The 14,682-nt window shown below is 39.4% G+C and overlaps 1 protein-coding gene across 2 annotated transcripts in view; it reads right to left on the bottom strand.

Moving 5' to 3' along the window:
• The window catches only part of RNF144B (ring finger protein 144B), a 75,181-nt gene that overhangs the window by 46,678 nt on the left and 13,821 nt on the right, over nucleotides 1-14,682 (bottom strand). Inside the window, exon 2 of one of the 2 annotated variants that reach the window (XM_015854745.2) lies at nucleotides 3,899-3,989. The exons of the other annotated variant lie outside the window; for it this stretch is intronic. Coding sequence (XP_015710231.1) covers nucleotides 3,899-3,989 — 91 coding nt within the window. The remainder of the gene's footprint in view (nucleotides 1-3,898; nucleotides 3,990-14,682) is intronic. 2 annotated transcript variants of the gene reach the window in all.

The following is a 14,682-nucleotide window of genomic DNA, read 5'->3' as shown; positions in this document are numbered from 1 at the left end:
ATAAAACAGTGTTATTGTGGCTTTGTAGCTGTTTCATGGAAATAAATAGGAGGCATTATTTTGGAATATATAATCATATATTCCCCTATATAATCATAGATAAGGAATCAGAATTAGCCTGTGAGGAAATAAAAACAAATTGTCAGTACTCTCATTCACAGTTTTTCAACTAATAAGAAATACTCTGAAAAATAATTGCTTTCCATAGACACAAAGTAAAAACAGGTTGTGTAAAAAACTTTCTTCTATATTACTTCTATGCATACCAATTATCTGTTTTCCTACACACACACACAAAAAAGCATTTGTATATGTGTATGCAAGAGATATAGTTTCACAACAGATACTGATGTGTAACATAACCAATGCTGAAAACAAAACAGGACTTTGCACAGTAGTTATAGATACTATCTGGAATTTACAAGCGTGACACAGTGATATCATGGGCTAAGGACAGTTTTCTTCAATGGGAACTATCTTATAGGGGCATTCCGCCCTCAAAAGTCATTTGTGCTACCTTCATGAAGTTCATACTTGACAAAAAGAATCTCTGTTCTACATAAATATATATATACTTATCGAATCACAGAAACAATGCTAGAAATCAAATGTTAGTGCAAGAAACCAGATCTCAGAATAGGTGCAAGAAAACCAGGATCACACCTTTTCTTGTTTAAAATACCCTATCACTGTACAGATCTGACTTGGTATGCAAGTCACACTCCAACAAACCAAGTCTGAAATCTTTGTTACTACCCTCCGCTAAAAGAGCCTAAAACTTTAGTACTTGGTGTTTCGTAGTGGAATGAAATAAACGGAGTTAAATTATTTTAAAAGAATAGTAAGTAGAAATCCAAAGGGCTTTTTATTTTCCAGTTAAAAAAAAAACCAACAACAACTGAGTGTAATGCTGCGCTGTCTACTGAACATTTACAATCATCATGATCTGAAAACGGATTTGTCTCAGACAGTCACAAAAGAAGTGGTAAGGTGACTCCTGCTCTATGAATAAAGCAAAATGCAAATCATTAAAATATGTTGGCACAGCAGACCATCTCCAAACACAATACAACAACATCGCTTTCACAAAGTTGAGTGCTAGATGAAAGAAACAGCTTCAGCAGAAAACAGCACAAAGACAGCCTGCTTTACCCAGCTGGGACAGCTGTGGTTGGGGTGCTCAGAAATCTTGGTTTACATGTCAATGCTGATTGCTCTGACAGCACATTTCTGGAGTGTCAGTGCAACTAGTCTTCTTGGGACCAGCAAGTGTTATGAGTAAGTGCATTTTCCCCATAGGCCATCACCATCCTTCCCCTTGACCTTCTCCTATGGCAAGAGAAGAGAATGAACCAGTAACTGGCTCATAAAGCAGTGCGTGCAGACCACAGCCCTCCATATGACAAGAAGAGCTGTTATGCTACCTCAGGAGCTGCTGGGAAAAAAAATATGAAACCAGAAAGCCTGCCTTGCTCTTGAGCTTATGGATAACACATACAAGTATGGAGTTGTCTGAGTCTTCTGAGGATCAGGTAATAGGTGAGAATTTATAGCTGCAAAAAGAATCATTCATAAGGTAATACAGAGGGGACCATACTGCCTACACACAAAGAGGAGACAGCAAAGTTATCTTGCTCTTTCAAAAGTAAGCAGACGTTTTCAAGAATATATAAAGATTGCATGGGAAAAACTCAAGGCTGGATTAAATGACTTTATTTTCTATCATACACGCTCACGAGCAGCTCCAGAGCGTGGCATGGGCATGCACAGACGTTTTTTTCCTTTTGACTGTGTGCCCAAAGTGATACATTCTGTTGACTTTTAACCACATGTTTTGGTCGTGTACCTAGAATTGAAATGATTCCAGATACTGGAATCAGTTTAAAAACAGAGAGGGAAAAACCGTACTGGCAGCTAACACAGGAAACTTTCTCTGTAACAGAACAGGTCATCAACCTGTCCTTGTCATAAGATAAAAATGTGCCTGCTGTTTTAACTTCTCCATTTCTAGTCTTTTTTTTTTTCTGTCCTGCCTCAAGCTTTTAGCTGCCCTATTTTGGAGATATTAAAAGACAGCTTTATTCCTTCCAACTCCAACCATGCTCCGAGATGAAGGCTTTGCCTCAGCCTGTTGTGGCTCTATTTGTGGTAGGAGGTGAAAAGTGGGGGGAGAGAAGGGGGCTGGGGAGGGGACGTTTAATGTGGAAGCTTAATAATACATTTCAGCCTAGACCTCACTGCTTTAACTATAACTTCTGGAGTCATGGACAGGAAAGACAGAGATAAGATTGAGGCACCTACTTTTATGGCTATTACAGCCAATGACAGGGAAGAGCAGCAGTTATATTGATCTCCTTGATTTCAAGTATAAATTCTGAGTCTGCATAGATTCCATGAGTTTTATCTTTCTTCAACCAGGTTATATGAATTTAAGGTAATGAAGATATGCTTAGTGAAGTCTGTCAACTAGTAACTAACTAACTTTTCTCCTTTGATTATCCTTAGGACAACTTGAGATTTGCGGATCTGGAGAAAAGGCAATTTCCAAAGTTATGAAGCAGTCATTGGTGCAGGGATGCTGCCTTGTGGAAGAAACAAAAGAGGTTTTAGACGAGAGTAGAAAAAACTGGCTTACTTTTGTGGAAGAAGTCCTGACAACCCCTCATGTCAGGGGTGTTGGAACTAGGTAATCTGTAAGGCTTTTTCCAAGTCAGGCCATTCTCTGACATTTCTCTCACTTCCCATATGACCCCAGTTAGCTCCCACTCCCTCTGCAGGAAGCAGACAGTAAGAAACTTCCAGGATCTTGAAGTGTGCCAAGGAGTTACAAGTGAACATGAAGTTTAAGGAGAAACAGGGGCTAACGGGAAACCAGTTGATTTCCTTGCAATGAAATTAACAGCATGAAAAGAGAAAGATCATAACATTCTCCTTCCCTCCCTGCTTTTGATTTACGCATAGGATACATTTGCTGTATTGGAGGGGGGAAAAAAGCAAGTGAAAAGAAGGAAAAGACTTTTAGAATATTCCTAACATTGCATGGAAAAAAAAAAAAAAAAAGGGAAAAAAAGGGAAAAAAAAAGGAAAAAGCTATTTCAGTGTAATATATTTTGCTATTTTTTGTTCTTTTTTTTTCCTAAGACCAGCTCTTAAAATAACCTTACAGGTTATTGCCTAGAGTCTCAGCTTTTTGGGCAGCATAACCTAAATTCTGACAAACAGCAATTCCCAGTAGACTTGCACAAAGCAAAGGCAGTGGCAGACACCAGACACGCAAAATCTCCAACATCCTTGCTGGTGATCACAAACACCTCACCAGTTTCTGGGTATCCCAGGGGACTCGCTGCCGTGGGCATTAGCTACAAAAATGGCCAGAGTATCTCACTGGGCTGACAAGAACTAGAGCAAATATTCTGCTTCCTACTGAGCAAACCTCAGAGAAATTACCTAGCGCAATTCAAGAAGAACCAAGAATCCATCTGACATCCTTTCGTAATACAACCATTATCAGAATATGTCAGAGAAAATATTAATAGTAACAGATTCTTATCTTTAGATTTAAAAAGTATCAATACGTGGTGTGATATGCAGAATTCAAACTGTGTACATGAGAACAGCATTTGGAGAGCAGGGGATAATTCAATTTTCACTATAGTTTTACTCTTGATTGTACTGGTTTAAACGTTCAGAGTTTTTAGCAGTTTTACTGTGGTGGCTTTTTTTTTAGGAAGATTTATTTCTCTTCCCTTAAGCCAGATGACAGGAAACATGAATCAAGGCTGTTTAAAAAGTAACATAACAACTTCCTTTGTCTTCATTGATAACATTTTTGTTTGGGAGACCTAAGTGGATATTTGCGTGTATGTTCACTGTGAGAAATCTTTTTCCAGTGACTCACCATTTTGATGAAATATTTTACATAAAGCCAACAGTTGATCTTTTGTGTCATTTCTTCTGTTGTCAATAGGATTAGGAGAGAGAGGAGGGAACTGAAAAACATGTAGGAAGAATAAATGAAGTTAATGTTTCACAGGAAATTGGATGGATGCTTTGCTGCAGTTAATTTCCAGTACACAAAACAGAATACAGAATGAACGGAGATAGTGATGGTGAAGGAAATACTCCAAGAATCAGCTTTAGCTCACTGACTGTCTCTCTGGGAAACAATGAAATCGTTTTAGCCCGCTTCAGCTGGCTAGAAGCACCCAAGAAATCTTTTGTCATTTAGTGAAAATCAGAACATGCAACACCCCAGGCATCATCAAGTCTTGAGTTGGATACCAGCTGGGCCAAGAGGCCCATCCATCTCTGCACTGATCTAGACCACCCAAAGTTTGTTACTGGTGTTGTGTCAAGGCTTAAGATTCCCTCCTATTACAGTATTTCCAGACTGATGACCAATGAATTCTTTGCTGTCTTTGTACCATCGACAGCCCAACAAACTTATCTTTGCAACTGAAAATTCTATTTTAAGTTAACATACTGAAGGATTTGATTGTTAAATTGCTTGTTTCCAGGCATGTTGATAAAAAAATCAATGAGAAAACGACTTCTCTCATTCAGAGGATATCACAACCATGTTTTTTTCTTGGGAATGAAGATCTATTTATCGGGTGGGTTTTAGGCACCAAACTTGTATGAGGAAAAATTAGAGAACAGTAAATTTAGTGAAACATAGTTTCTCTGGATTTGTATGGCAAGCACTACTAAACTTTAACAATAAAACAGTAAGCCCCAGATTTCAAGTATCACTTACAATGTGATCCTAGGCAATGTAAGTTATGACACATGCTGATTAGTGAGTCCTGCATATGACACCACTTTTCTGACTGGATGCTACCCCAAAATGAATACCAGCAGAGCTCTGCCTGCCCTTTCACATCAGTGACTTGAAAAGTTGTCAAGTATACAGGCAGAGGAATAGCATAATCCACATCATCTGTTTCCCTAACACATGAGGATAAGCACAACACTTAACTCAGTTTCAAACCTCCATGGATTTTACAGAAACATGGCAATAGTCACTGTTCTCTACAGTCACAAGTCTTTAGTCCCCTAGGTACAAACTTTTTGTATTTTGGTTGCCTCAGTGTTCCATTATGGACAGTGAGAAGCAAAGGGGAAATGCTTTAATTTGACTAGCTAGTTCTGACCAATGAAAGTTGATTTTGGGACATCTGTTACAGGCTTTCTACATACTTAGCAAACAAATACCTGCAGCAGAAAACACAAATTATTCTATGCTTTACTAGAAACATACTTCAACTTTGGAAAAGTAACCAAATCTCAGTATGCACCTAATGTTCATTTTTAATGATAATCATTTTTAATTCCCCATAAAACTTCTTTGCCAGGAAAAAATTCCCCCAGGTTTCTTGTATGCTATGTTACAGACTGTAAAATGTGCTGCATTTCCAGGCTAGCAGTTTCAAGTTGAAAGCAAAGTAACATAACATAACATGTTCAACAGGGAAATCAGAAATGAACAAACAGAATGAAAAGTCAGTCATGACAAAAAAGGCTTTTTTGTTAGCATCCCTGATCTGATGAAATAGCTTTTATTTGTTTGGAAGATAATACAAATGGATCATTCAAACAGTACAAAGTGCATGCATGGCCTATTTCAATCAATCTGGCCTAGCTAAGAAAGATCAGTAGAACAGATAAATACCATGCACACAGCATTTAGAAATGCTTGAATGCTAAATGCTAACATAAAATGAATAATGAATGCCTGCAGAGGAGCCATGAGACCATGGAAGGCCACTGTTCTTTCTGAATAATTTCCTGATTTCTTCCTTCTGACTTCCCACTTTCTTCCCTTTGACTCTTTAGCACTTGTGGTGTTTATCTTATGATCTCAGACACACAAAAGGTTTGGCAGGTGATTCCTGAAGCATCCTGGCTGATCAACACTGTGTTACTTGCCTGAAACCTGTGGACCAAAGTCCACTCTAGAAATCTAAATCTTTTCACCTTTCCTTCAGAATAATTATTTTACTCCCTCAGCAAAAGTCCAAATTATGTGATTATGGCTGTAGTTTATGATTATTTGTGTCTATAGAGATATATAGCACACATCAATGCATTTCATATTCTGTCTTAAAAGGCTTTCTCTGTGAAATGTGATGAACCAAAAGTTTTCCTGATAGAATGTACATCTGAGTTCCTGTTTTGCTGGAAATGTAATATGCATGACCTCAAATTTTTATGCTTGTCATTAACATGTGCATAGGTTCATCAGAAGGTAACTTCTTTAGGTAACACCTGTTTGACAGGTCCTAACCTACTAGTAAAAAAGCTTATAGGCTGTATTTTGTGAGAATGAGTTAAATTAACTAAGTGACCTGGTATAATTACATATTTTTTTTTTCGCAGATTTCTATATCCCACTCCAAAGTGGTTCCTTTGTGAGGTAACACATGGGAAGATGCATTGTCCCAAAGAGGTCTGAGATGTGATCAGAAGCAACAAGGAAGAACTATAAAACAAGAAAAGTAAGGGAGGAAAGGTGTGACTGGAAGAAGACAGAAGCTACTTTTGCTTACAGTGAAATGATTCAGGGTACTTGACCTGTCTTCTTTAGCTTCCTTTCCTCCTCATCAAGAAAATAAATTACCAAAATTCTTGACTGACAGCTGACTAGTCACCACTGTTGGCTGACCACAGACAGAAGCCATGGAGGAAGTGAAGAAGCAGAAGGAAGGGAAGATATTTACCTTATGAATAACAAGGCAAGGTTCTTTATCTAAACAGAAGGGGCCACATAAAAAAAAGCAGGAAAGGATGAGCAAGCATGACATTGGCAGAAAACAAAGGAACAACAATGAATTACAGAGAAGCAGAAAGCAGCAGCAGCAATCCTCCCAGGGCACCCTGTCCTGAAGGCCTACCCTTATGAGATGGCTGATGGTAACACCTAATGCTGACAGAACACTAACATCTTAGACCACACCTTTCCTTTTGCTATTTCCAGAATTGCTTGTTTTGTCACTGTTAAAACAGATTTTCAAACAGATTTTAGAAACTGAGGCAGAATGCTTTTCCAGCCCTAAGCACCACAAGAAACACTGCAGCATTAGTTGATCTCAAACACTGAGTCCCTTGACTTCATTATGAAGCTGAAAGCCTGAGTGAGATCAACCAAAGCACAAATATGGATTTTTTCCTTTTTTACACCTTTTCTCAGTTTAGCCACAAATCCCTTCCCCACCTGCCCTCTCTCCTTCAAAAAACACCACTGTTTCAGACAGGTATGTGAAGAACTTGTTTTAGTAATCAGTTGGGTGCACTGATTGCTTCATCATCACACAGATCCTGTCAACACCTCACTGCGGAGGTGTTTCTGGCAAGGTTTGCATTTTGCTTTGTAGCCTTCTTCCACAACCTGAGACTTCTCTTAACAAAGAAGTCATTTTACTGACACACAGAACTGAGAGGAACTTTCCCTGGCATCTGTAATTACAGCTTTGGTAACTGAATTTCATGAAAAATGATATTTAGAAATCATTCTAGTAGAGATTAGCTCACTTTTAGTGCTGATTAGAAGCTAGAAACAAAGCAGAGTGTTGCAACACCACAAATCAAACTATGCTCCAAAGACCATTCTGGAAAGCTCTCTCTATGCAGGCCAGCTACATGAAACATAGATGCAGAAGTTTGCAGATACCAGGCTCTAGAAAGCTCTGTCTGTCCGTCTCCATGCTGGTGGGTTGGCACAGCTCTGCAGAGGAGTTACCAGCAGCGTGACTCAAACCCATTGCAGACACACAGAGCACTACCTTTCCTCAGAGTCAAAGACCCAAATTCTGCTAACAGGTCACCAAGGGATCAAATTACCTCAGCCTCTGGGTACGCATTTCTACATTTAGGGCTGACAATAGCAGGACACAGGGAAATGGTTTTAAGTTAAAAGAGGGAAGATTTAGGTTGGATGTTAGGGGGAACTTCTGCACTAGGAGAGTGGTTAAGCCCTGGAACAGGCTGCCCAGGGAGGTTGTGGATGCCCCGTCCTTGGAGGTGTTCAAGACCAGGTTGGACTGGGCAACCTGATCTAGTAAATGTGTATGTTTGGTGGCCCTGCCAGGCAGGGGGGTTGGAACTACATGATCCTTGAGGTCCCTTCCAACCCGGGTCATTCTGTGATTCTGTGATTCTGTAATTTAAAAGTCTGTTTAAGCTGTTTAATTGACACAAGCAATGCCTTTATCAAGCCTACCTTCATTCAAGTAGTAGATCCCCAATACTTCTTGGCAACTGATGCCCAGCATGCACAAAGGGAACTCTGTTCCCTGTATCCTCACGTCTTGAGCATTGACTTGCTGTAGTTTTCAATTTCCTAGGAAAACCTTTATGTTTGAGAAGTGCCACTGGCTCCAGAGCACCTTCCTTCCAAGGAAAAACAATTTACCTCTTTCCCAGACAGCTCCAACTGGATCAGTTCTCTCTTTTTTTTTCCACCCTCTTCCCACCATACTGACACCTGCAAGAAAATGCAGGATCAGTCCACCTGTGCTCCTCACAGCCTTGTCTGTCTACGGTTATAGACATCCTTACATGAAAACTGCCTCACACTGGATAAAACTACACTGAAGCTAAGAACAGCTGACAGCAGCAGTGTCAAGCCTGAATGTTTGAAGGATCACACAGCATGTTGTCAACCTGCAGATTTAGTTAATTACATATGCCATGTAATGTGATCATACAATTACGTTGCTTGTTTTAATATACGCTCAAAACAAAACTGATGGCTGCTAATGAGCTTTTCAGCTTCTGTTAAGGCAAAATCACTCACTCATTTAGCACTGTCTGGGAAGCTGCTAGGAAACTTGGAACTAGGCTTTCCTCTGCTCCTGCACCCTATCACATTCATAAAACTGCTGAGCAAAGAGTTCAACTATCAAGATAAGACCACCTGAAAACCACCACTTAATATTTATTCAATGGCTTCTCAAGAATAAGATAGATACTGAATATTTTAAATAATGTTTATATTTAATATTTACCTCAACACAAAAGGGGATTAGTTAGGAAAATATGAGCCTGTCTAGTCAAAGTTACCACTACAAGAACCAGCAAATATTAAGGAAAGAGGGAAAAATAAAAGTCTTTGTGATAACTGAATAGTGTCTGGCATCAGGAAGCTGAAGAAAACTTCTGTGTGAAGGAGGCATCGTGCCTGAAAAAGATGCACAATTAAGATCAGCTGTCACAGGGCTTTAGCTTATAGAATCATAGAATAGCTCAGGTTGGAAAAGACCTTCAAGATCAGAGTCCAACCACAACCTAACCATAGTACCCTAACAACTCTCTGCTAAATCATGTCCCTGAGCACCACATCCAAACAGTTTTTAAACACATCCAGGGATGGTGACCAAACCTGTGGAGCCTATTCCAGTGCTTAACAACCCTTTCTGTAAAGACATTTTTCCTGATATCCAACCTAAACAAACCCTGGCACAACTTGAGACCATTTCCCCTCATCCTGTTACCTGTCACCAATGAGAAGAAACCTGCTTTCAGGTACTGGAAGAGAGCAATAAGGTCTCCCCTCAGCCTCTTTTTCCCCAGACTAAACAGCCCCAGTTCCTTCAGTCACTCCTCATAGGGCAACATTACATCTTCAGCCTCCACCAAACTGGTTCATGAGGAACTTTAAGTGAATTCAGAGACACATAGCTGGAGGAGGAAGTTGCTGGCGTTCCTAATTGCTCTCTCTTGATGCAATTCCATACACCAGCCTCAATTTTGAAGCTCCCTTTCAGTAAAACTACTGCCTGTGCTTCCTTTCTTTAACAACTGTGAAGAAATATGAACACAGAAAGCAAAATTTCTATTTCATTAGTACAGATGCACATAAAAGGGAATGTAGCTTTGCCTTCATGATTTATACTGCCAATAGAAACCTTTAACTAAGTTACAGTAATATTATTCAGTTGAACTTAGTTTGTTTTGTAGCAAACATATGTGAGCTATAAATCTCAAGAAGCAAAAAATCTATTTAGCTGCAAGCACTTTAACATCACCAGTGGGTTGAGGCATGTTTTCAGCATTTTGTCTATTCAATGGCAATGTCAGTTGATTAGGCAGATTAGATATGTCTACCAGTGCAGCTTCCCATCAAATTACAGGCTTTCTATCCACAGCAGGCCTTCAATAATTCCATTTTCTGTGGAGATCAAAATGTATCTTTGGAACAAAACAAAGCCCTCTACTATCCAGCCACTCACTGAAAGTTTTGATAGTATCTTAAGAATACAAAGACATCTAAGAAGCATACCTACCACTCTCCATGTCACCCTGGAAACAGCAGATTGAATGAAAACTAGTTGCCTATGGAATTATGACCTACATTTAGACCCCACAGCATAACACAGCTGCAGAGCCCTTGTCCTTCCTCTTCCAACCAGCTCTTGCCAGCCCAGTGCAGCACATACCGACAGGTGACCAGCAGCAGCCACACAGAATGAATTAGCCACTAGCTGCACTTCTCCCAGCCTTGCAAGAACTGCTGGAGTTTGAGCAGGGAGCCCCAGAATCACCACAGGGAACACAGGCAGCCAAAGGGATAGAAAGGGTGACTGCACACACTGTGTTTTCCTCAGAAGCTAAAACTGTAGCTGCTTTTATAAGACATTGGGATGCTGTTTGGTGTTTCTCTTGAGGAAACACATCGGAATGACAAAGTTATCAGAAGATCCATCTTTCAAAAATATCCTGGTATTATTATTTTTCATTGGGACACATCTGCTTTTGGAAGTTTACTCACACAGTTAAATCAAGAGAGAGAAAATAGCCTGGAAGCACGTTGCATTTTATTACTGCTTTTAGAAGGTGACCTACAAATATTAGTGCTGCTGCCTCAGACTTTGGTCCTCAAGTCTATCTTCCACTTCCAGAAAAGCCACAGAGTAGCAGAACTGCTGTAGTTTCAGGATGCACTCACAATTCCTCCATAAGGAAGGGACTTGTGGTGTTTTTTGTTCCCTCTAACTGCAAGAGATCAGAATGATGTCAGTGAGAGATTTAACATGGCTTTAGCTTCCATGTTATGACAGAGATGTCAACAACAGTCAGATCATTTTTTTTGCATTTGTATTTTTAAACTGTTCTCATAGAGACTAAAACAAGATTTGCTCTGTGGAAGAAACCCACAATCCAAAGAAGTAGGAATGTTCTGGTTACTTGAGAGTAAGTCTACAGGATCCAGCATTAGTTGGGAACCTATGGACAGGCTGTGCCTTGGAAAAGAAGTAAAATGCAGAAGAGGAAAAATAGGGACATAACCACAGATTTACTGTATTTTGAAAGCATGCTTGGATGCTTTACTCTGGAGTAAAATTTCTTTTTCACCCCAGCCCATATAAAATTCCCCACTTCAAGCTGAACCACAGAGCAGAAAATCTGGAGCCATCACCTTTAGATAACAGTGATTAGATAAGAGATAATCCTATCTATCTGTGCATACAACACATAAAAGTATCTAGCTGCAAAAGTAGCATCCAACACCCACTTTCCTAGATTATCAATACATTCCATTTCTATGAAAAGGGATTAGGACTAATTACTGCTTTTTGTATGGCTTCTACATATAAACAAGTCTGGTAAATTTAACCAAAACCACAGACATCTCCAGCATTTCCACCCCTAGTGGTATAACAAAGTAACACTGATTGATTTTGGATCATTACCACCCATTCTTAATGACAGAAGTCAGGGTCTAATGCTCACACCCTGCCTGCACAGCACTGTCCTCTCTTTTCTTTATTCCCCTCTCTATAATCCAGGAACACATTACCTTTTCCTCTAGAAAAAAAAAAAGCTATGCCTTTGAAGGACAGAATCAACAGGGCATGTTCTAAATTAAAGAACATGTTAAGGCAAATAGAATTTACCATACATGAAAGAGGATTCCCTATATTTGTGTGACCATCGGTTGGATTTCTTTAATCAGAACGAACACGCTCTGAAGGTGCTTTCAGTTCTAGGTTAATAGTTGTTGATTAAGCTCACAGGCTCTCCCTAAATCCTAGACTGCATTCATGGGGTGAACTGCCAATTATATTTAAAAAAAAACTTCTCCTTGACAAATTATTTGATACCTGGCTGGCATTTTCATTAGCCAAATCCATTTTGCAAGCTTTATGAACTGTGCTGCAGCCTATGCTATTTTGGTTCAGCGATAGCTAGAAGCACCAGTTGAAACAGATGCAAGCCTGTCATTTTCTAGTCTAAGACACCATATACATCATGCTTTATCAGCAATGAGAAGTAGAAATATCACAGTTGTCCATATCTTAGTTGCTTTGTCCATAAAGCGTCCAGAAGACATTATTTTAATAAAGTCCCACATCCGTAGCTCTGTTTTGTGTGCAGCAAACTGAACTAGAAAAACACATTCAAGGCAGACCATGCACTCATCCTGAAAGAAAATGAAAGCACTTTGATTCTGGAAATTGACTGATACAACATCAGCAATGTATAGGGTAAAACAGCTGTGCTATCCTCCGTGGAATCACTTCAGTGCTTCTCAGCAAGACCAGCAAAACTGAATGCTACTGCCCTGAGGATGAGAAGAAATTAACTAATTTTGTCTTCATATCTGGACCAGAAACATGCAACTTGGTTAGGGGAGAAGAGCAGGGAGAAAGCCAAGAAGGAAGTGCTAGGAGGTGGGTTATAGTGGGTGGTGAGAAGGAAGCATCAATACTTAGAAGAAGTCTGGAAGGACTCCCAAATCACCATACAGAGTGGGTGCCAGCAAGGAGCAACAGAGTTATGCGTGGGGAAGAATGTTTAGGAGATAATTTGGGTCTGTGGCAGTTTTCCTTCTCCTTCATTATCCCTTCTGCTTGTAAATTCACAGCCCTCTCTCAGATAGCGGATATTTTGAGTCATCAAGTTCAAAGAATCGGAAAGAAAAGATGAATGGAAAACTCTCTGAGATTTTGAAACAGTTCAAAACCATCTTCTTATTGCATGCTGGCTACACCATTACCTTTATTTACTTCCAAAAATGACCACTTGGAAGCTGAACATTTGGTAAGAACAACCACACCAAGAGCTAAAAATAGGACAGTTTTACCTGTGGCTACAAATTGTACAGTAGGATCAGGAAAATCCAAGAAAATGGGGTACTTGACATCCAAATAATATCTCTTGTAAAATTACTTTGCTGCTCTCAATACTATTTAACACACAGAAGCCTCCATTGGTTTCCAGGACATCAGTCCCACAAAACAATTATCTCACAACCTGTCTTTCAAGTCTCGTTTGCTTCCTGGATGATTGACTTGCCATAGGGAAAAAATGCCCTTCATTTTTCTGAACACTCAACCTATGCACTTGAAACAAGTGTGTACATTTGTCTGTATGCAAAAGCTTTCAATTTCAAAGCACAGTTGTATTAATTTTGATACATCATTTCAAGCTTCCTTCAGACAATATGCTGCCTAGAGTGATGTAAATTGCATTTCATAATAATGATTTCAATTTGTATTGTTTCTCCCTCTCTCTAATATCAATTATTTTCTACACCACCACAGTGTCACTGAAAAATACAGGAATACATTAGGCACAAGGACTGCTTCACAAGGGAAATTCAAGAGGATGTATGAAGAAAAATATATCTGCTTACAAAGGCTGTATAAATTGAGACAGAAAGATTACTGTTCCCATACAGCTTTATAGAGCTGTGCTATTTTATGTTTTTTCCCATCAACATGGAGCAGGTTTTTCAGCTTTTTTTTTTTTTTTTCCTGCCTCACAAAACAGTATCAGTTTAACACTGGAATAAACACAGTAGGTCTGTGTTTCAGTCACTGTAAGCTGACAAAGGCTCTCCAGGCTGCTTTGGAAATTCACACCAGCTAAAAATCATTCCTCAGTATCCAAGAGCTGTATGAAATATGACCCTTTACTGAAAAGCAGTACAAAAACACTTCTAAACAAGTGTAGCGACACTATACACTCACTTCTTCACACAGTGTTCATGTTTAGTATAATGCAATGCAGACTTGGGCTTCACAGTACACAGGCTACGATAAACTAACTACTGGATAAGGAAAGAAATTATGAAGAGGAGGGGCAAACAGGAAGAAATATACATCAGGTAGTCATCTTAAAATCAGTCACTCAGAAAAGAAGCATTAATTTAAAAAAAAAATCGTATGTTGATCAGAAAAAAAAAATGTATAAAAATTTCAACCAACTAGACTACATCATTGGGAAATGGTTTTAAGTTAAAAGAGGGAAGATTTAGGTTGGATGTTAGGGGGAAGTTCTTCACTAGGAGAGTGGTTAGGCCCTGGAACAGGCTGCCCAGGGAGGTTGTGGATGCCCCGTCCTTGGAGGTGTTCAAGACCAGATTGGACGGGGTCCTGGGCAACCTGATCTAGTAAAATGTGTATGTTTGGTGGCCCTGCCAGGCAGGGGGGTTGGAACTACATGATCCTTGAGGTCCCTTCCAAGCCGGGGCATTCTGTGATTCTGTGATCATAGAAATGTCTCACCTCTCAGAAGCTCAAATACTTGCCATATAACCATAGGCTACATTTCTCTTCTTTCAAAGGCAGTGACTTCATTTTCTCTTGGAAAGGAAAGCTGCATTATGTTCTAATGAAAATAATAATTTTCATTTTTTTAATTCAGGTTAAGTTCAGACTTGTCTTAAATCACAAACAT

This window comes from Coturnix japonica, chromosome 2, assembly GCF_001577835.2.
Source record: "Coturnix japonica isolate 7356 chromosome 2, Coturnix japonica 2.1, whole genome shotgun sequence".
Classification (NCBI taxonomy): domain Eukaryota; kingdom Metazoa; phylum Chordata; class Aves; order Galliformes; family Phasianidae; genus Coturnix; species Coturnix japonica.
The sequence above is the reverse complement of the archived record's forward strand: the minus strand, read 5'-3'. Positions and strand labels throughout refer to the sequence as shown.